A 20,272-nucleotide genomic window follows, 5' to 3' on the forward strand; every position below is an offset into this window, starting at 1 on the left:
TTCTTGAAATTGTTGAAATCCCTATTCCAAACACATGATTAATATGTTTTTTTCTTTAAAATCTTACCTCATGGCACTTTTTCGTTTTATGTTTGTTATAAAAAGTTTTGCTTTTAATTTTTAATGGAAATTTGGTTTTAAGAGTTTTGGTAATTTATATTTAAAGTTTTAAAAATGAAATTTAATTTGTAGTGGTATATTTTTTTTTTTGATACGTGTAATTATATAACTTACAATTATAAAAAAAAATTATTTACTATAATATAATAATTTAATGTTATTGTCATGAATCTTGTTTATCATCATCTAACATATATCAAAATTCAAAATATGAAATATCTATGCTAAATTTCAATTATTATTTGTCTAATATTTGTTCTTTGTGTGATTTCATTCAAGTGATGTATTATAATTTTTATTAGTGTTTGAAAAAAGAGATTAATTAGAATTTAAAGAATGAAAGTAAAGAGACATTTAAAATATGTTTAATTTTTTTTTTTGTAATTTTTAAAAATATTTTTAAATTTTATCAACTTTTTTTTCATTAACTTAGAAACTTTAATAAATGTTTAGGTCTCATGAAATTTTATTTGGTCTTTTATTTGAAATATATACAATTTAAATTATAATTTTTATATAAATATTTGATATTGAAGAAAGAAATATAGATCATTTTAAATATTTGATAATATTATGTTTCCTACATAAAAAATTTTAATTATTTTATAAAAATTAATTAATTGATATTGAAACATTAAACAAATAGATATAGATACAAGCACATATACATTGTATACTCGTTATTCGTTGGGAACGAAAATGAGAAAAAAAATTTAATAATCATTAAATTTTGATATCAAAATGAAAATACATTTTTTTCTTTAAAGATAGGTATAAAATAGCGAAATTCGTACTGATCGCGTCATATTGTGATCCCTACCCGTCTCTAAACCCTAAACCCTAAACCTAAACCCTAAACTCCTATAAATAAAATGAAAAGTCATGCCAAATCGTGTTGCATGTGAATTTAAAGTGATATTAAATCGAAGGTATTTAAGTAAATCGTCATTCATCAATCACAAATCTCCTCACATTAAGTGAGTTTGCTGGAGGAAGTAATCTAAGAAATCCCCTCTCACTTTTCCTCCCAAATCAGCTCAATTATATCTTTCTTTTTCTATTTCAACAGTAAATGACCCGATGAGATCATAGCATAGCATAAGTGTGTCTTTAGGTGATTGTTGCATTGATGGTCTTATGTTATCGATTACGATGGTGAGTTAGTTATAAGGTCATAAAAAACATTCATTTAATAGTGATTTTAGCTTGTTTGATAACGATGTTAAAATAATTCTGCACTGAATAAAAAAATATTATATAAACTTCCAAGAATATCAATTACATAAGGCATTCTGAGTAGCTATTAATTTGTTTATTAAAATAAAAATTAGTAATACTTTTAACATAATATTCAAAGGAGTGATTGTTAAATTATTAAATAAATATAAGGTCTAATTAAATTTTAAGTCCATAATACATTTAAATACTTTCAATTGTTTTATTAAATTTTTATGATCGACCGAGTACAAAAAAAATTATATTGTTTAATTAACTTTGTTGTTTGATTTATTTTTATAACTGCATGACGTGGTTTTTATCACCTTGTTTAATTGTTGTGACATGTTAATTTATGTTAATATTAAGCAACATAGTTTTCTGGTTAAATAAAAATGGAGAGAAAAACAAAACAAAAACTGAAGTGTTGGGAGATTGCATAACAATGGTAGGGTTGGAGTTTTGAGGACATCTAATAACGGGACTCGAGATTTGAAATCACATGAACAACCTTGTATTGTGGAGATAGTGAACCAACAAGGTAAAGTTATCAAATGTTTTCACTTTTTGTTGTGGTATTTATTTGTATTGTCTTTATTGTTTATCTTCTTCCGGTGGGTATTATGTATATCATTGTAAAGAGATTAAAATAACAAATGTGTCATGAAATTTTATACTTTCCAATTTCTTTCTAGGATTTTTCATAAATGAATGTCACACTACAACTTTAGCATGAGGGAATACTAGTATGTGAAGTTGTAAAATATATGGGAGAAAGACACCGTCAATGTATAGACCTGTGCAAGTGGTGTTACTTCTAGTTAATGCGTATATTCAAAGAATACTTAAAATGTAAAAGTGAAGTGGTTGTCGAAAGAAATTACATTGAAGAAGCTATTAAATGAGACGTTTAGTGAGCTAGCTAATTTTGCTCAAAGTCATAACTATGAAGTCAAAGTGTTTATTGTGAATGCTATTGTGAATCATGAGGAGGTAAAAAAAACACAAAGATTTTCTTTATGAAAAACTAAGAAAAAATTTATTTCAAGATAGTGAAGAAGATGATGGGTTTATGGATAATGGGTTGAAAGAAAGGGAAAAAAATGTAGTCATTTAAATTGATGATAAAATGTGTGACATAAGTAATGCTTATGTTAGTGAGGAACTACAAAGTGAGAAACTAATGGATGAAGATGCTAAAAATTATGGGTGATCATGGATTGAATTTTTAAGGATTTAATTCAGATCTATTTCAAATCCAAATAATTGGATCAAACATTTTATTCAAATCCATTTTTGTTGCAGAACTAGTTTGAATTTATTTTTTTTAATCTATATTCAAATATTTATATCAAGTTCAAAATCCAGAATTCATATTTTATAAAATAAATTTAAATTGAATTTTTTAAAAGTTATGAGGTCGGTGTCGACTTGATCAAATTTGGCTTTTTATTGTGGCTGACTTAGTTGAATATGATTGGGGTCTCCTCAACCAAATTTTGGCAAGGATCGACTCAACCCAATTTCGGTCGATCCAATTATTTATAAAATTAAGATTGTGTATAACTTCATATTAAAATCGTTTCTCCCACACGATATATCCATTTTTTATGATAGTTTTCATCTATCTATCCATTTTAATAAAATAATTTGAGATTTAACATAATTCTCGTTAACATTCCGCAATGGGTTATGCATTTTTGTGTAGTCATGCAAGATTCATCCTACAAAATATATTATTCTATGTTTAAGATGTGAACTCGTTCAAATTAATTTCAGTTAGTAGATTAGGTTAGATAATACTCCTCTCAGTATATATATAATTTTTTATTCATAATAGTGACTATTTTAATAACCAATAATTTTTTATTTTGTAAATTCAGTATCTAGATTGGTTACTATAGTGACTAACAACTTTTGGTCACTAAAATTGGTTGTTAATGAAACATTTTCTTGTAGTGAAAAAACTCACTTTCTAGATTATCCGATTAAGAAAAACAACCTTGATAATACTGGTGAATATACATCTCATGTTTTTCATAAGTATTGTATATCAACTGGAATTGAAGTTGAAGATCTAGTAGCACATGTTCATTCTTAAAATGAACTTGTAGAATATTAATAAAATGTCTAAAATTGGTTATAAGACCATTACTTATGAAAGGACTTTTTCTATTAGTAATAATACACATGAAAAATTAGTCTTCGTTCTTTCGTATGTATCCTTCTTCTTTTTTTTCTCTTTATTATCAGTTTTATTTTATAACTGTATAACAATTTATATATTTTATTTTATATGAAATTAAAATAAAACATATAATAACTAAGGAAATACAATAACATAAATAATTAAAATAAAGTAATGCAGCATAGTGGATACAAATAATTGAAAAAACAAAATCGTTGTCATAAAAATAGAGAGCAATGTACTCAAAGAATATAAACCAAAAAAAGTCACATTATACATAAATGTATATCTGATTATAAATCTATCGAAATTAAAATCATAGAGATAAAAAATTAGAAATAAAAAACAATCATAGCGATCAAAACCATATCAAAATAAAAAGAATGAAAAAGAGAGAGCAATGTATACAATCAAAAATCAGAATTAAAAAACAAAAGCAACCACAGGATCAAAAAGCATATCAAAATGAATTTTTGATTATCAAAAAGTCATATTGTGCCTAAATGGATATCTGATTATAAATCTTAGAGATAAAAAATTAAAAATTAATAGAAAAATTTATGAAAAGAAACTGTCTTGCAACAAACTTTGATGCTTACTTGGAATAATACAACTACACTAGGCGTCAAAGAATATTAGGGTTTGCGAATTGACATGTCAGTCCCTAAAATTTGGTGAGTCTAATTAGAATTTTACCTAATATATTAAACTAGCGGACTAAAAACAAGTTGGAATGGACTTGCTTGCTTACTATTTTTTAAATTAAAAAAATTATAAATTAACTTTTGTATAATATATTATTTTAAGAATATAAATATACAATATTATTATAATTTAAATTATTAAAACTTATAAATTCAATCTTAATTATTAATAATTATTAATTATAATAAAACGATATAACATAAAAGAATAAATAATTATTTTAATTTATATTATTATAAACATTAAGTAATCGATTAAAATTATAGAAAATATTTGTTATATTTTTTTAATATGTATATATATAAAAAAAAATTAAAAATAAAAAAAAAGAGAAAACATTTAAAAAAAATAGTGGGCTTGCCCTCGAGTAAATCAAGATTTTTAATCATCTTAATATGACGAATGAGCTCCACTTTTCCATCTTACTAAAATAAATCGCCCTATCATGCAATGACACGCAATAATAAATAGCTTTTATCATTTAACTCGCTAAGACAATGAGAATCTGTCTCCATTAATCTTCTTCCAAACACACATTTATTGTAAAAATATATTGTCTATTAACTTTTTATCAATACTTAAAATTGATTTTTTTTTTAACTTCTAGAATGGACTATTCACTTTATAACAATAAAGTCAACAATCATTTGCGGCAATTTTATAAAATATGTTGAAGTTTATCTTTTGACATTCTTGTAAGTTTATTATTTATGATCACCATTTCTGATCACGACACTTCAATGCTTTTAATAGGTGATGCAAAAGTACACTTTTTTTAACCACCGTATTAAAAATGCAACAACTAGCATTGTTTAGAAGTAATAAATTTACATCAAAATTCCCACTTAAGAAGAAGTGCATACATTTTAGCTTTCTTTCCCTATGCATGCGTTATGAGAGCCAAATGCATCAATACAAGATTAATGATAATTCACCTTCGTATTATAAATTTGAAATGTTAATTTGAAGGGAATACATTTCCATCCCTGTTCATACAATCACACGTCTTCATTTTAAATGTTCAATGTAAAACCATATCATTTTTTCTTAAGTCTGATGTTCAAAAATTAATTTTAACTCCTTAAAATTCTGACAATGCTCAAATTCTTCAGTAAAATAGGCTTTAAAATTCCAAACATTTCTGATTTATGTTGTATTAAACTGCTAAAAGCTCTACTTATTCATATTTTAATAATATTATCTAGGTTTACAAATATTCATTGAATGCATACAAAATTTTCCGATAAGCATTAAATATGTAATATGGATAAAAAAATTCACACAATATTTTCCTATCCATCATTAGAACATAAATTATGTTCTAGAGAAATACTCTAACGCAAAACGTTTAGCAAAATGTGTTACATAATGTGCATTATAACGGCATGACAACGTTTTAACATAGTAATCGCGTTGCCGGAGAAAATACCAACCTAGGATTCCCTACAATTTCCATAGCAAAGGCATTGTATGCATGTTGCAAGTACTAAAAAAGTAAAAGCAAAAAAACAGTAGCGTAAATGGAACTTCAGTCATCTCTTCAACTTCATCTTTGTACGGGGCAGGAACTAGGTTGTGTCTCACATGCATGCATAAATGTAACAAGGCATTGTAACAAAACAATCATCACACAAACGCTTTAAGTAAAGGATGAATAATAACAATCAAAAGAGATGGAGTGTAGACAATATTGAGTTTTCAATTGATGCTTATTGGAGATAATAATATAATCAGATGAGAATCACCTAGTATAGGCTCTAAACAGGATTGGATGATGAATTCTCAACCAAGACAGTGAAAATTTGAACAGTTGCCATCAAAATACTGAGGACTATAAACAGAAGCAATGGAGGCTTGTGAAGTCACATCCAATAGGTAATGAGGAGTCATTTTCAGGTTTTCCACTAGCCTGATCAACGTATCTCACCGCTTTGTCTGGTGTTTCTGCTACTGCCAAGAGGGGCAGAACTCGGACTTGAGAGTTGCACATCAGATAACGAGATAGAACCACCTTGTGAGAAAATTAGACCGACAGAAGTACCAGAAGAAGGTATTCTGGCTGAAAGGGATTCCTTTTTGGACCCGGACATCAGTTCAGACCGAAGCTCTGAAGATGTTGTAGAAGGAGCCAGCTGAGACAGCAAAGACCCCACAGGGTATGGAGTAACTGGCACATCAATGAAAGAAGATACCGATGGACTGTAGCTCAAAGATCCCAAAGGATGGTCAAATTTGCACGTGGACCCAAACTTGCAATGCCCGTTTTGCAAGTAAAAAGCGCAAGGTTGTACGCCCTGTTTTCTAGAAAACAAATTAATTAAGAAAAATCCCAAAAATATAAAATATAAAACACAAATTGTAATGCTGCAATGAAACATGAGAATGTGCTTAAGAACAGTTAAATATTCCAGATAAAATTAATGCATTCAAACAAATAACAACTCTAAACACTAGTGTAACTGAGATGAAAAAAAAATTTACGAATGGATTACACTATAAACACTAAGGCTACAAGTGCGTAACTCCATTGTAAATAATTCTATTTGCACATGCATCCCGGTCACAAATGCGCACAACTGGAATAGATTTTTTTGCACATGAGATCTATGCAAGGCATCCTGAATCCAAAACGAGTAACTTGTGCTATTGTGGTGTCCAATAGCTCATTAAATAGCATGTTTCCTCAAAAACGAAGAAACATGGTTTGACCACAACAAAAATTTATTTCCAAAGGAACTATAAATCCAAATCCTCTCTGCCATAACCCCCAGTTTAGATCCTATGTTTCCATCACATATCCCTCCAAACATAATAAAACTTTAATCATGCAAAACTCAAGATAGAACAGCAACTAACCGTGTCACAATTTGGCATCATGTACATCACTACATTGGCCTTTTCAGTGGAAGCAGGAAAGACAATTTTTATATTTCAGACATATATATGAGCAAGTCACTTTTATGCCATATGAAATTAAAAAGAAAAATAGAGTGAATAGCAGCTTTTAAAATGGGACTGATTATAGGAAAATAATAATCACATGCATTTTATTCAACAGGTTAAACTTTGTCCGAAGGTTAATTTTTCATGAAATAAGGGCTTCGAATGAATATATGATCAAGAGTACAATCTTAGCTATCCCCATTCCTGTAAATAAGAAGTTGCATTCCACATCTCAGGCCTAAAAGGCTCGTGCAGACAGCTTTATATATACATATTTATATTATGTTCTGTCAAGGGCCAAATCTAATCGTGCAAAGCAAAAGTTTAATACTGTCTCTTACTCCAGGTCAATTGCTGTCCATGTTGTTCCTAGTGCAACTGAAGCTACGCTATGAGTTAATTGCCATGCAGGGATACTTTTATAATATCAGGGCTCATGTTACAAAAGGTTGTCTAGACTACCAACAAATTTTTTATTTCTAATGAGTAGGAAATAGTAGTGCTCCCTGAGCACAATAGATGTGCTATTCATACATTTGTCATGTGTAGATATGCACATTTTATATGGATAACATCATAAATTATAATTGTAACACTTTAAAGTACCATACAACTTAAATTTAAATAAATCTAAGAATGTTAACTAGACAATAAGACAAGTAATCAAATCAAGTGAGCAACCATACATACCGGTCGTAAAGGAAGTCCAATTGGGCTAAGAAATGGTCGTGCAACAATATGGTCCCGAGGATGATGATATCGACAAGCTAATCCAAATTTACAGTCCCCTGTTCTCAGAAAGTATTGGCATTCAGGTTCACCGGGTCTTTCAGGAAATAATTGATCCTTAAGTATGTTTCCTGAAGGACTGGTAGTAGAGGACAGCGGAGTATACGGTCTAGCAAAAGCTGATGTTGGTGATGACAACTGGGTCACTCCGTATAAAGAAGTGGCTCCAACAGCAGGTTGAGCACCAGGAGATAGCACAGGACTTACAGGTGCCTGCACAAATTTAAAATTGTCAGAAGAAAGCAACTGCTAAATGAAGAAAAATTGACTTTTCACTTTGCAGACATGTCCCTCTCACCGAATAAGGACTCCATCCAGGAAACTGGACAACCCCTGGAGAAAGAAGTACAGGACCATAAGCCCCTTGTACATAGGAACCGGACAATACAGGGGGCCTTGCCACTCTTAAGTTTGCAGAAGCTCCTGCATACTGTTCAGCCACAGGAACGGTAGGAGACTGCACCTGTTGATAAAATTGAGGTGCAGATGCTGGCAATGGTGTGCCAGCGGGTTGAGGATGATGGAATTTACAGGTAACACCAAATTTGCACTGCCCCGTTTTCAAATAATAGGAGCACTCTCTCTCACCCTGTTCAAAAAAAAGACAGTTAACAATAGCATTGTTTGCTGCGGGCTACAGGTGGCAGAAGAAGAGCAAAAAGAAGAGTCATACTGGCCGTAATGGGTATCCGTAAGTATTTAGTGGAGCTTGACTTAAATATCCACCTCCATTTTTTGGATGGTGGAATTTACAGGATGCTCCAAATTTACAGGTTCCGGTCTTTAAATAATACTGTTCATCAGAATGACGAAGAAGAATAAGTATAACCATTTTAAAAAAATTGCAGATTGAACATAAAAAATCATTTATGGAAATAAAACAAAAACCAAGACCTGACATGGAGGTTCCCCCACCCGTTCTGGGTACTCCCCCGTAGCTCTTACCGCCGCAACAACCTAAGCAGCATTTGACTCAACTGAGTCAATTCATATTCATATACTTTAGCAATAAGATGAAATAAAATACTCGCTATCTACATAAACATTGTTATTTTTTTCTAACTAAAATACGCTTCTGCAACACAACCAGCTATCCTTTAAACCGGATTCCCACTTTCAAGTGGCACTTCACATTGAGAAAGTAAAAATTGAATAGAACCCTCCTCGCTAAAAAGGAAAAAAACTAACTACACAGTAAATGAACATTCCTACAGAACATCGACCTTCAGAAATAAGCAATAACACCGACACAGGGCCAAAAAAGGCATGAAAACAATGCCAACTACAAAAACAAAAAACACTTGCATGAAACTCTAACCTAATGCAGAATCTCAAAGTGATGGAAAGGGTTACCGCAGCACGATCACGAGGGTGATTGTAACGACACCTGCTACCGTATCCGCACACACCGGTTCGCATGTAATACACACAATTGGGAACGCCGGGCCGCTCCGGGTAAGATTCGCCGCCACCGAGCGTTAAATGCCACATGGATTCTACACAAAAACCAAAACCCTAATTAGAAGCCACCGAAAAACCCCCAAAACTAACACAGCAGAAGTTGGACATTAATAAAAGCTAACAGAGGAGAAGAGAAGAGAGAAAGACCTTCGAGAGCAGTGTCGATGCCCGGTGAGGGCCATTCGGGTTGGTTGACCGGGTTGGATCCGTTCCTGACGGGGGCCCGACCGTACAAGTCCATGGAAACGGGTTTGAGTTGGAGTGTCCGAAGTGAAGAAGGTGGTTGGTGGTAGAGAGGTGTTGAAGTGTGTGGAAGATCGGCGAGCTGGTGTTGTTCGGTGGTTTCGAAGCGGAGAGACAGAAAGGGGATTTTCACAGCTTCACTGTACAGGGCGTGCGTTGGAGCGTGCGTGTGTGTGAGAGTGAGTGAGAAAGTGTGTGTTTTGTTTTGCTTCTTCTCTCTGACTAGGACCGTACGGTCTCTAGTGTAGTAGTGTGTTGTAATGGGCTTTTCAGCTCCATTTTCTTTCGCTGTTTTTCTTGTATTAATTTCAGTTTTTTGTTCCTTCATTTGTGCCTACCCGCCACAGTTTAAAATCACAAAACGGGGTTCTCACTTCACCAGTAACCGACACTCATCCTTTTGTAAAGTGACGCAACTGCCCTTCCATTCCAATATAAAATTATATTACATTCATAACATAAAGTTCTACGCTTTTAATTTATTCAAATAATAACAGATAAATTGAATTCAAATTCCAAGGTGATTTCACTTTTTTTCACCCGTTAGAGGTATGGTTTTGTTCACAGGTTTATGATTGAACCGTTTAAATTCTAAGCTGTTTTTCTTTGTTTTCTTTATGTGGGGACAAGAGAAGGGTTCCCAAATGCCGTATCAGAGTGTGCCTCTTTATCTTTTCATAACTAAGTTTTGTTATTACTATAATAATTCAGAAAACTGGACTCATCTTCTTGTATTTATGTTGAATCACATCTACATTCTTACTAGTTTTAGAATAGATATACTCATTCTTATGTTTTTTAATCAATTGAATCACAACTCTCTTTTTGTATTTTATCTAAAAGTATCATCTACTAAAAATTACATAAAAAATTTTACAGTTAAAATTTTAAAATATAGATTACAAATTACTATAGAAAAAACTAGTTAGTTTAATGGTAAGAAAGTTACTCTAATCTTGTATTAATTCTCCTTAAATAATTTTTTTCTTTTAATAAACAAACAACAGTTCTTCGTTTTGTTTTTATTACATTTATACTTTTATAAAAGTCACATATAAATTCGATAACGAGTTAATAGATTTAATCATAGAGAATGGGTATTTATTTATTTATTTGAATACTAGAATATATTTTCTAAAAAGGTAACTTTCATGATATTTTCTGAGTAAATCATTCAATTTTTTTTTATAATAATACTCGTTACTTTTATATTTTAAATCTTCATTTTTAATTTTCGTATTTTTTATTTACGTTTTACATAATATGGTATTTTTAAATAAAACTAAGAAAATGAGTGTTATTTCAAAAAGAAAAAATTAGGATAAAAAGATACTAGTGTCGTGAGTTAACAACATAAAATATATGTCATTCGTTAATAACAGAAAATATGTAAGCGAGGCGACTATTCTGATTAAAACTAGAAGATTCTTAATGTAATTTAGTAATGAAAGAAAAATTAGTTTTCCGTGCAAACTATTTTAACATATTAACTTAACATGGTTTAACTTTCAACTATTAAGAGTATTTGAAAACTAATTTGCTCCATATTTGGTACTTCCCAATGATAATCCACTCATTAAATTTGAAAAGATATTGTTAAGAGTTTAAACACAGTTTCACCTCTTCACACATCTTCATTTCAAAACAAACATTTTTCTTGTTTTTTTCATATAAAATCAGACTTTATTTATTAAATCTTCATTATTTAAAAGAATATTTTCTTAAATTCTGACATTGCTTAAATATTTGAGTAAAATTACCACATATTAATATTTATATTTTTAACTTTATTTCATTAACTAACGTTTTAAAATATTGACTTTCAATATTCCCTGGATTCAAAAATATTTATAGAATGCAGAATATATTTGCAGATACGCACAAGATATGCATGGATGCAATAGTACAAAGCAGAAAACAAAAAAACGAGATGCATTAGAAAAAGTTGTACCAAAAAACACTACCAACATTTTAACCTCCAAGAGCAAGGTCAAATTGCTATTAGATATTCGGTTAAGTTTAGTAAGAGAAATATTCTTTAAACCTGTTATGTGTGGGGAGAGATTGCAGGTAATAGCAGTAGAAAAACTGCAAACAAACCATATATATCTTCGGAAAATGTAACCATAATGATCACACAAGAGCAATAAATTAGGTAAAATAATAAACATTCCGAAGAGATGAAGAATAGAAAGTGTTAAGTTTTCTATTGAAGCTTATTTGAGATAATAATAATAATATAATCAGATGAGGAGAACATAGAAGTGAATGACCTAGTATAGGCTTTTAAAACCGAATTGGATGATGGATTTCTAAACACAGCGATAGCGAATCTTTGAACAGTTTCAATTAAAGCATCGGGGACTATAGACAGAGCAATGGAGGCCTGTGAAATCAATCCAATGGATAATGAGGACATATTTTCAAGCTTGCACTAGCGATGTCAACGTATCTCACCACTTTGTCTGGTGCTTCTGCTACTGCTAGCAGAGGCAGAACTCTGACTTGAGAGTTGCACATCAGATAGGGAAACAGACCCACCTTGTGAGAATATTAAACCCACAGAGGTACCGGAACTATTTCCAGAAGAAGGTATTCTGGCTGAAAAAGATTCCTTTTTGGACCCCGACATCAGTTCAGGCCGAAGCTCTGAAGATGTTGTTGAAGGGGCCAGCTGAGACAGCAAAGAACCAACTGGATATGGAGTAACAGGCACATCAATGAGAGAAGATGCCGATGGACTGTATCTCATGGATCCCAAAGGATGGTCAAATTTGCACGTCGAGCCAAACTTGCAATGCCCATTTTGCAAATAAAATGCGCAAGGTTGTACACCCTGTTTTCTAGAAAACAAATCAATTAAGAAAAAACTCTCAAAATAAAAAAACACACAATTGCAATGTCACAACACGAGATTGTGCTTAAGAACAATCAATTATTTCACATAAAACTCATACTTCAATCAAATAATAAATCCTTAGCTGGTCACTAAACTCTATACAGAATATATGAATCGATAAGTTATAATCACTACTGCCACGTGCAACCAACTCCATCAACAATAATTGTATTTGCACATGCGTAGTAATCAAAATCACAAGTGCACACAACTGCATAGGTTGTTGCATCTGAAATATATGCACCTACGCAGAGCTACCTGGATTTAAAAGGAGTAACTTGAGCAGTCAAGTATCAAATTTGTGTGTAAGTAACCTTTTTACCCAACAAGGTAAAAAATAGCTGACCACAAGTTCGCGGCCAAAATGTACGTACAATGTAATGATGAAATCATATCCCATCCACTGTAGTCCCCAATTCAGATCCTATGTTTCATATCACATCCCCCCAAAGATCATGCAACAGCAAACATGCAAAACAAAATCCAAGATAGAAATCAAACTATCATGCTACAAATTTAACATCAACCACATCATCACTATATTGGAAGTTGTAGTTGGAAACTGAAATGCGTTAACCATCACTTCCAAACTAGATTTCACCAACACCTGGGTTTCCTAAGCTGGAAAATCATTCAAAGATGATAACCAAATTTAACAGTCACAAGACAGTAGATTTTGTTGTCAAAATCTTGAACTGTTAAATTTTAGAGGCCTCTATACCGAAAGCCACATTAATATCATAATTAATTAAAAGAAAAATAGAATGAGTGTGTAACACAGACTTTTGTTGAACAACTTAATCTTTTAGGAAGGTTGATTCTTGACCTGAAATGAGGACTTCAAAGTCCAAATACTTTTTGAGTGGAGGGCCCTGTGTGTGCATAAAATCATCCATGGTTATCAAACTCACAGGTCAACTCACAAACTCGAACGATTTTACTTGTCTCCAAACTAGTTTCTTGGTAGACTCAAGCAAACTCGATCAAACTCAGTTCACTCATGGTAGACTTACAAGTTCACCAAATCCGTTGTTTGGCACAAAAACCGACACAAAATTATGTCATTTGACTATTTCAAACACATTTTGAGAACCCACATCACAGTGAAATATAGGGTTTGGCTTGCAACTTCTCCAAACAAAAAGAGTGTACCCCTCATCAGATCTAGTACTCATGATCTGATTCTGCACTCTATCCCCAACCGACTCAGTGTCACATCAAGTTGTGAAAATTTTAAAATGTCCGGAAGTGGGAATGGTTCAAATTCTTTTGATGTCAATATAGAAGTTTCCTCACTCTCTAGACTTGGGACGAGCAAGTTCAGCTGACCCAACTCTAGATGTACTCAATATTGATAATTTAGGTTTTATGCCAATGTAATGCACACTTTTTTATCAGGGAAAGAGCTTGATGGTGATGAAGATAATGATATTGGAGATGATGTCATTAGAGGATTGGAGACACAAACTTAAACATTTTTCCATTCTTAGTTATTTAATTGTTTTCACCTTAGGAACTTATGTTTCGTAATTGTATGAACGTATCTGTTTAGTATAGTTTAAACTTATACAATTTATGGAATTGAAATGTTGAATTGGAATGGCATTGTGCCACCAACGACCAACTCTATCATTGTGCAAAGCAAAAGTCTAATATTATCTGTTACTCCAGATCAACCGTTGTCCATGTTGACCCTAGCGCAACAGAAGTTGGATTATTGAGTACCTAATGCTATTAGGGCCCAAGTCACAAATAAAAGGGCAGGTTGTCTAGACCACCTGCAGATTTTAATGTCTAATAGGTAGGAAACGCGAGTACTGTGCCCTAAGCAAAATAAACATCGTATTCACACTCTTTGTATATGTACATCTATAAGTATAAAGTAACATAAAACAACATTTAATTAAATCGTAGAAATTAACCAGACAATTGAATATTCAAATCAAGTGAGTAACCACATACCGGACGTAAAGGAAGTCCAACAGGATTAAGAAGTGGCCGTGCCACAATATGATCCCGAGGATGATGATATCGACAAGCTAATCCAAATTTACAGTCCCCTGTTCTCAGATAGTATTGGCATTCAAGTTCACCAGGTCTTTCAGGAAATAATTGTTCTTTCAGGCTGCTTCCTAAAGGGCCAGACGTAGAGGGAAGGGGAGTATATGGTCTTGCAAAAGCTGATGTTGGTGATGATAACTGGGTTACTCCATATAAAGATGTACCCCCAACGGCAGGTTGAGCACCAGGAGATGGCACAGGACTTACAGGTGCCTACACCAATTTAAAAATTTCAGAATAATGCAACTCCTAAAAGTTAACACAAAAAAGATGACTTTCCACAACACGCACACACATGTCCCTCTCACCGAATAAGGACTCCATCCGGGAAATGGGACAACCCCTGGAGAAAGAAGTACAGGACCATAAGCCCCTTGAACATATGAACCAGGCAACATAGGAGGCCTAGCCACTCTCAAACTTGAAGAAGCTCCTCCATACTGTTCAGGCAGAGGAACTGTAGGAGACTGCACCTGTTGATAAAATTGAGGTGCAGATGCTGGCAATGACGTGCCAGCAGGTTGAGGATGATGGAATTTACAAGATATACCAAATTTGCACTGCCCCGTTTTCAAATAGTAGGAGCATTCTTTCTCACCCTGTTAAACAAAAGGCGTGGTTCAACATGGCATTATTTATACTACTGTCAATTACATGAGGGAGATGAGGAAAAAGAAGTGTCATACAGGCCTTAATGGGTATCCGTAGACATTTAGTGGAGCTTGACTTAAATATCCACCTCCATTTTTAGGATGGTGGAATTTACAGGATGCACCAAATTTACAGGTTCCCGTTTTTAAATAATACTGCTCATCAGAAACACCAAGTATTAATAACCACATTAAATTAGAAATTTAAGAAGAAATTTGTAGATTTTATTTGAGAAAAACCATTTAAAGGGGCCAAAAATAGCATACCTGACACGGAGGTTCCCCCACCCTTTCTGGGTACTCCCCTGTAGCTCTTACTGCCGCAGCAACCTAACGCATTGATATTTATACACTTTAGCAATAAGATGTAAGAAAGAAAAAACTTAGTCATCCACATTCTTCAATTCTCACTTTGGAAGTACACTTCATATTGAGAACCCCCTTCCTCGCTAAAAAGGAAAAGAACCAACCACGCAGTAAACGAACATTCATACACAACATTGACCTTCAGAAATAAGTAACAACACCAACACAGAGCCAAAAGAGACATGAAAACAATGCCTACCAAAAATCAACAGCAACAAGACACTTGCATGAAACTCTAACCTAATGCAGAATCTCAAAGTGATGGAAAGTGTTACCGCAGCACGGTCACGAGGATGATTGTAACGACACCTGCCACCATATCCACACACACCAGTTCGCATGTAATACACACAATTGGGCACGCCGGGCCGCTCCGGGTAAGATTCCCCACCACCCAACGTCAAATGCCACATGGATTCTGCAGAAACCGAAAAAACCCTAATTAGAAGCCACAAAGAAACCCCTAAACTAACACAACACAGCTTCCACATAAAGTAAACCCTAATATAAGAAGCAGAGAAGAGAGAAAGACCTTCGAGAGCAGTGTCGGTGGCCGGTGAGCGCCATTCGGGTTGGTTGACCGGGTTGGATCCATTCCTGGCGGGGCCCCGACCGTACAAGTCCATGATAAAGGTGTGAGAGTGTTGGTGTTTGAAGTTAAGAAGCAGTTTCCAGGGAGAAGGGTCTAGAAGATTCTGGAAGATGAGAGAGGTCTGGTGTTGTTTCGGAACCCGCTAGATAGAGACTGGTTTGAGCGGTGTTGGTGAGTGAGTATGTATCTGTGTGTGTGTGTGTGTGTTTTTGTTTCCCTTTCTCTCCAAGACTGTACGATGTCTGATGTGGTGTGTTCACTGTGTTGCGCTTTTCAGCCCGATTTTCTTTCTCTGTTTTTTCTATTAATTTTGGTTTTTCTTTTTTTGTTATTTGGGTGTCTGCGTACCCGCCAAATAGCGCAAAATGTTATGTTCCTTCCAACATCATCTTATCCTGTCATGTTTTAATTAAAACTCAGAAAGGAAGACCTAAGCTAACTTAACAGGTAACCGACACTCTTTCTTAGCTGAAATTACGTGTATAACCTTCGCTCTATGTTTGTTCATTTATTTTATTTTTTTCTTTATTTGGGGATTATTAGATAATAGTTACCTATCAATTCTAGACTTATTTTGTCTCCAATGTCATACTTTTCATTCTAAATGTGATTTATAAACTTCCCTAGTGAGTCTGTGTTTTTTGTTTTTTTATGTAGAGCCTAAGGAAGGAATATTTTAACCTTTTATTTTATTTTATCAATTAAAATGTTAGATTTATTAATTATTTATTTAATATCATTCTTCTGCAGAGTTTTTTGTATTAAGATCAGGTAATTAGTCTAAATATGTTCTTCAATTACTATTTAGTTATAACTTTTTTTCTTGTTTACGAGGAAATCTTGCTTCATTACAGGGAGTTTAAGCTTAATTGTGGAGAATTTCGCATAAACTTTTAAATGTATTTTTGTGTCTTTCTTCGTCATCATGTTTTTTTTTTCGGAGTTCATGACAAGATCCAACTTTCTATATCGGTCTAATTTTTATCTATCTTTTAACCGTCACATAATTTGGCATAATATTTACTTACATATAGTTTTTATAAAGTGATCAGGATTGATTAAAAAAATGGAAATGAAATATATCCCTCTCAATTCTTGAGGATAAGATTATTTAGAAAAATTGAAATAGCATACATCTTCAAATTTAAACCTACATTATTATATCAGTTTTATTTTCATAATTATCACTATTATTAATAATGACAACAATCAATCACAATCATCTCTCCTCTTTTTAGTTTATAATGATTGAAGGAGGGTGATAATACAATTAAATTTTTAAAATTAAGGGTGTGATGATGATTACATTGCTTTTTAACTGTGAAATGTAGAAGAAAAGCATAAGTAACTTCTTTAAGAATTCATCAATAACCAATTCATTCGTGTATTTTGATAGTATTTTTGTAACAAAAAAATCATTTCACACGTACACAGAGAAACACACCAGTTTTATATCTCAAAGAGGATAAAACAAAGACAAACATTTATATAAATTTAAATAAAATTGGTTATTTTTTAGATATATTAGAAATATTATGTTAACCCATTTTAAAGAAAACCTTTTAAAAATTGAATGCATTTCATTTCATGTAACACTTTACTTATGGAATTTCTATATAGTACCTCTCTGCACAAGTAGGGTCCCATTAATATGATACCAACCCACTAATTATAACATTCAATCTATTATTATTTTAAAAGAAGTAAATAATATTTATTATTGCATGTTTTTCTCATTCTTTTTCCTATATTATATCTCTTGTTTATAGTCTCTCTCTTACTTTTTATAATAAATGATACACAACAGAAATAACACCACCTACCATTAATCATGAACATTAATCATACTTGTGTTTCTCTCATCCTAAAACCTAAAAAATTTAATGGACATGCGAAAGAAGAAATGTTCTAGACAATGACTTGCGTTTCGTTTTTTCCATAAGACAATTCAAATGAAAAAAAAAAAAGAAACAAATTCATAATATAAAGTCCAAATCCAATATAAGATTTAGATAAAATATCGAATTTAAATTTTCTTCTGTGTTGAATTCATTTCCCTTCTCCCTTTCATTCTGTGGACGAAATATGATTCATTTTGTTTTTATGCAGAATGATGAAACAGGCTTACACGAAATATTGAAAGAATAAAATTTCTGAATTAGAATATTTATGTATTTATTTAATCACTTGTTTATGTCAAGTTTAGCAATGAATAGATAGATCCTTTGAATACCAAATCATTATCTTAAACTAATATATTTAATTTTAAAATTCATCCCAATAAAAATATCTATAAATTCAAGTATTTTGGAGTTAAGATGATTAAAGAATTTAGAAGGTTGCAAACTTAAAAAAGGAAAATCTTTTATTTAGAATTTATTTTTGAAATTTTTTATGTAAAATTATTTATTAAATTGTCATGATTAATTTTTTTATTGTTACTTTGATTTATATTTATATTATTATTATCTTATTTATTCAAAGAGCGGTTACTCTAATTTTTTAATTTATTTTTCTTTTATATATATATATATATATATATTCTCTTTGATATAAAAGCACGTGTGTTTAAATGAAAATTTATAAAATATTATAAAATTGAAAGTAATAATAAGCATAAAATAACCAATATAAACATTTAGAATCACAAAAAAGTAAGTTTTTTTTTCCTAAACTTTTATTTTTTTACATAAAATCCAACTTTGAATATAGAGTTTAGATTTGGATCTTATTTTCCTATTATATTTGTGGTATTTTAATTCTTATGCTTCAATTAATTTATTGTCTACCAAAAGATTAAACCTTAATCTAATTAATAGTTTTGTAGAAAATTTTAACTCCTCATTAAGATATATGTAAAAAAATTCTCGAAACTCGTAAATTGAAAAGTACCGAAAAACAAAATTGGCAAAAAAAATATATTTCTAATCCTAATACAAATCCAACATAAAAAACAACAACACAAATAAAAAGAAAAAAATATATTAACCAAAAATGAAAATAAAAATATCGGTACATATGGGACATAAGATTCAAGCAAATGTAATATGTCAAAATTGTTAAAAAATGACTATAGAATAGAAAAAAACAAGAAAAGGTAAGAGAAGTCACAAAAAGATTAAGTATAAAATAAAATCATGATTGATTATAAGATAATAAAGATAACTAATCATTCTTTTTTTGTTTTGGTAAACAAAATTATAATTTATTATAAAAATGTTTTAACTCATTAAATATCATTTTTAATATCAATAAAAATTAACAAACATTAATAATAATTTAATTAAATTTTATTATCAAACATAAACTTATAATTAATTTAATAGAAGTATATTAGTACTAAAAAGAATTTTAAGACTTTTTTTTTTTTAAACATAATTTTATAATTAATTTAAAAGAAAAATAATAATACTAATTTTTTTAGACCTTATTTTATTAAAGGCCTAAAACAAATGTTTTATTTGTTTTACCCTAGGACTGACCATGTTAGTGTATCCACCTATTATTTGAAATAATCACAATATTATAGATTCTTTATTAGAAGAATGCAACATTTTATTTGTTTCTTAATTTCTTTCTATTTGTTTTTTTCAGATTTCATTTTGAAGTTAAAAAATTCAATAAAATAAAGATCATATATATATATATATACTATTATTATTGAAAAGATTCATAACAATAAGTTTTATCCTTAGAAAGAAAAAAGAAATTTAAGTGGTTTATAATATTATTGTGGTGTAACAAAATGTTTGATAACTAACTAGGATATACAACCAACATTCATGGAAAGAATATAGTTAATAATGCCAACAAAGAAAAGTTAAAAACCCAACCTTTACAAAGTGTTTAATTCTCATGCAAATAAAAAATGTAGAAATGAAACAAGTGTACTCCCTCAAATTCTTTGTCAGCTACGCTTTTATTTTTCAAAATTACAAATTCTAGAAAAAGAAATTAAAATATCAAATGAAGTCTAAAATTAATAAACTATATTTGTTTGGAAAGTCTATTGAATCGAGTCTTAAAATGGTTAATTGGTT

The 20,272-nt window shown here is 31.2% G+C and overlaps 2 protein-coding genes across 4 annotated transcripts; both read right to left on the bottom strand.

Annotated features, from left to right (window-relative positions):
• Nucleotides 1–5,866: 5,866 nt before the first annotated feature.
• Nucleotides 5,867–9,966, bottom strand: LOC114192085 (zinc finger CCCH domain-containing protein 32-like). Its single transcript, XM_028081663.2, has 7 exons — nucleotides 9,569–9,966; nucleotides 9,314–9,456; nucleotides 8,855–8,917; nucleotides 8,634–8,753; nucleotides 8,259–8,549; nucleotides 7,862–8,173; nucleotides 5,867–6,522 (listed from the first exon to the last, which is right to left on the bottom strand). Exons 1-7 carry the CDS (start codon nucleotides 9,660–9,662, stop codon nucleotides 6,142–6,144), a joined length of 1,404 nt encoding a protein of 467 aa, XP_027937464.2. The 5' UTR covers nucleotides 9,663–9,966; the 3' UTR covers nucleotides 5,867–6,141.
• Nucleotides 9,967–11,845: 1,879 nt separating this feature from the next.
• On the bottom strand, nucleotides 11,846–16,554 carry LOC114192175 (zinc finger CCCH domain-containing protein 32-like). 3 transcript variants are annotated; one of them, XM_085665134.1, is made up of 8 exons: nucleotides 16,173–16,539; nucleotides 15,881–16,058; nucleotides 15,686–15,779; nucleotides 15,542–15,604; nucleotides 15,311–15,430; nucleotides 14,933–15,223; nucleotides 14,526–14,837; nucleotides 11,846–12,500 (listed from the first exon to the last, which is right to left on the bottom strand). In XM_085665134.1, the coding sequence occupies exons 1-8, from the start codon at nucleotides 16,264–16,266 to the stop codon at nucleotides 12,108–12,110; spliced, it is 1,545 nt and encodes a 514-aa protein (XP_085521260.1). In that variant the 5' UTR covers nucleotides 16,267–16,539; the 3' UTR covers nucleotides 11,846–12,107. The 3 variants fall into 3 exon arrangements, with proteins under 3 accessions (XP_085521260.1, XP_027937606.1, XP_085521261.1); XM_085665135.1 differs by having other exon boundaries at nucleotides 12,185–12,507; nucleotides 16,173–16,554; XM_028081805.2 differs by lacking the exon at nucleotides 15,686–15,779 and having other exon boundaries at nucleotides 15,916–16,058; nucleotides 16,173–16,533.
• Nucleotides 16,555–20,272: the final 3,718 nt, after the last annotated feature.

Source organism: Vigna unguiculata, chromosome 7 (assembly GCF_037176805.1).
Source record: "Vigna unguiculata cultivar grain cowpea cultivar isolate G323 ecotype 2 chromosome 7, ASM3717680v1, whole genome shotgun sequence".
In the NCBI taxonomy this organism is placed as follows: Eukaryota; Viridiplantae; Streptophyta; class Magnoliopsida; order Fabales; family Fabaceae; genus Vigna; species Vigna unguiculata.

Bases quoted from the DNA above. Each gene is read 5' to 3' on its own strand.
- LOC114192175 (XM_085665134.1), bottom strand. From the start codon at position 16,266: ATGGACTTGTACGGTCGGGGCCCCGCCAGGAATGGATCCAACCCGGTC. The intron at 16,059-16,172 runs GTCTTTCTCTCT...CGGTTTCTGCAG, and splicing joins CACCGACACTGCTCTCGAAG to AATCCATGTGGCATTTGACG. The intron at 15,431-15,541 runs GTATGCTATTTT...TCTGATGAGCAG, and splicing joins TGGGGGAACCTCCGTGTCAG to TATTATTTAAAAACGGGAAC.
- LOC114192085 (XM_028081663.2), bottom strand. From the start codon at position 9,662: ATGGACTTGTACGGTCGGGCCCCCGTCAGGAACGGATCCAACCCGGTC. The intron at 8,754-8,854 runs GTCTTGGTTTTT...TCTGATGAACAG, and splicing joins TGGGGGAACCTCCATGTCAG to TATTATTTAAAGACCGGAAC. The intron at 8,174-8,258 runs GTGAGAGGGACA...AAATTTGTGCAG, and splicing joins CTGGATGGAGTCCTTATTCG to GCACCTGTAAGTCCTGTGCT.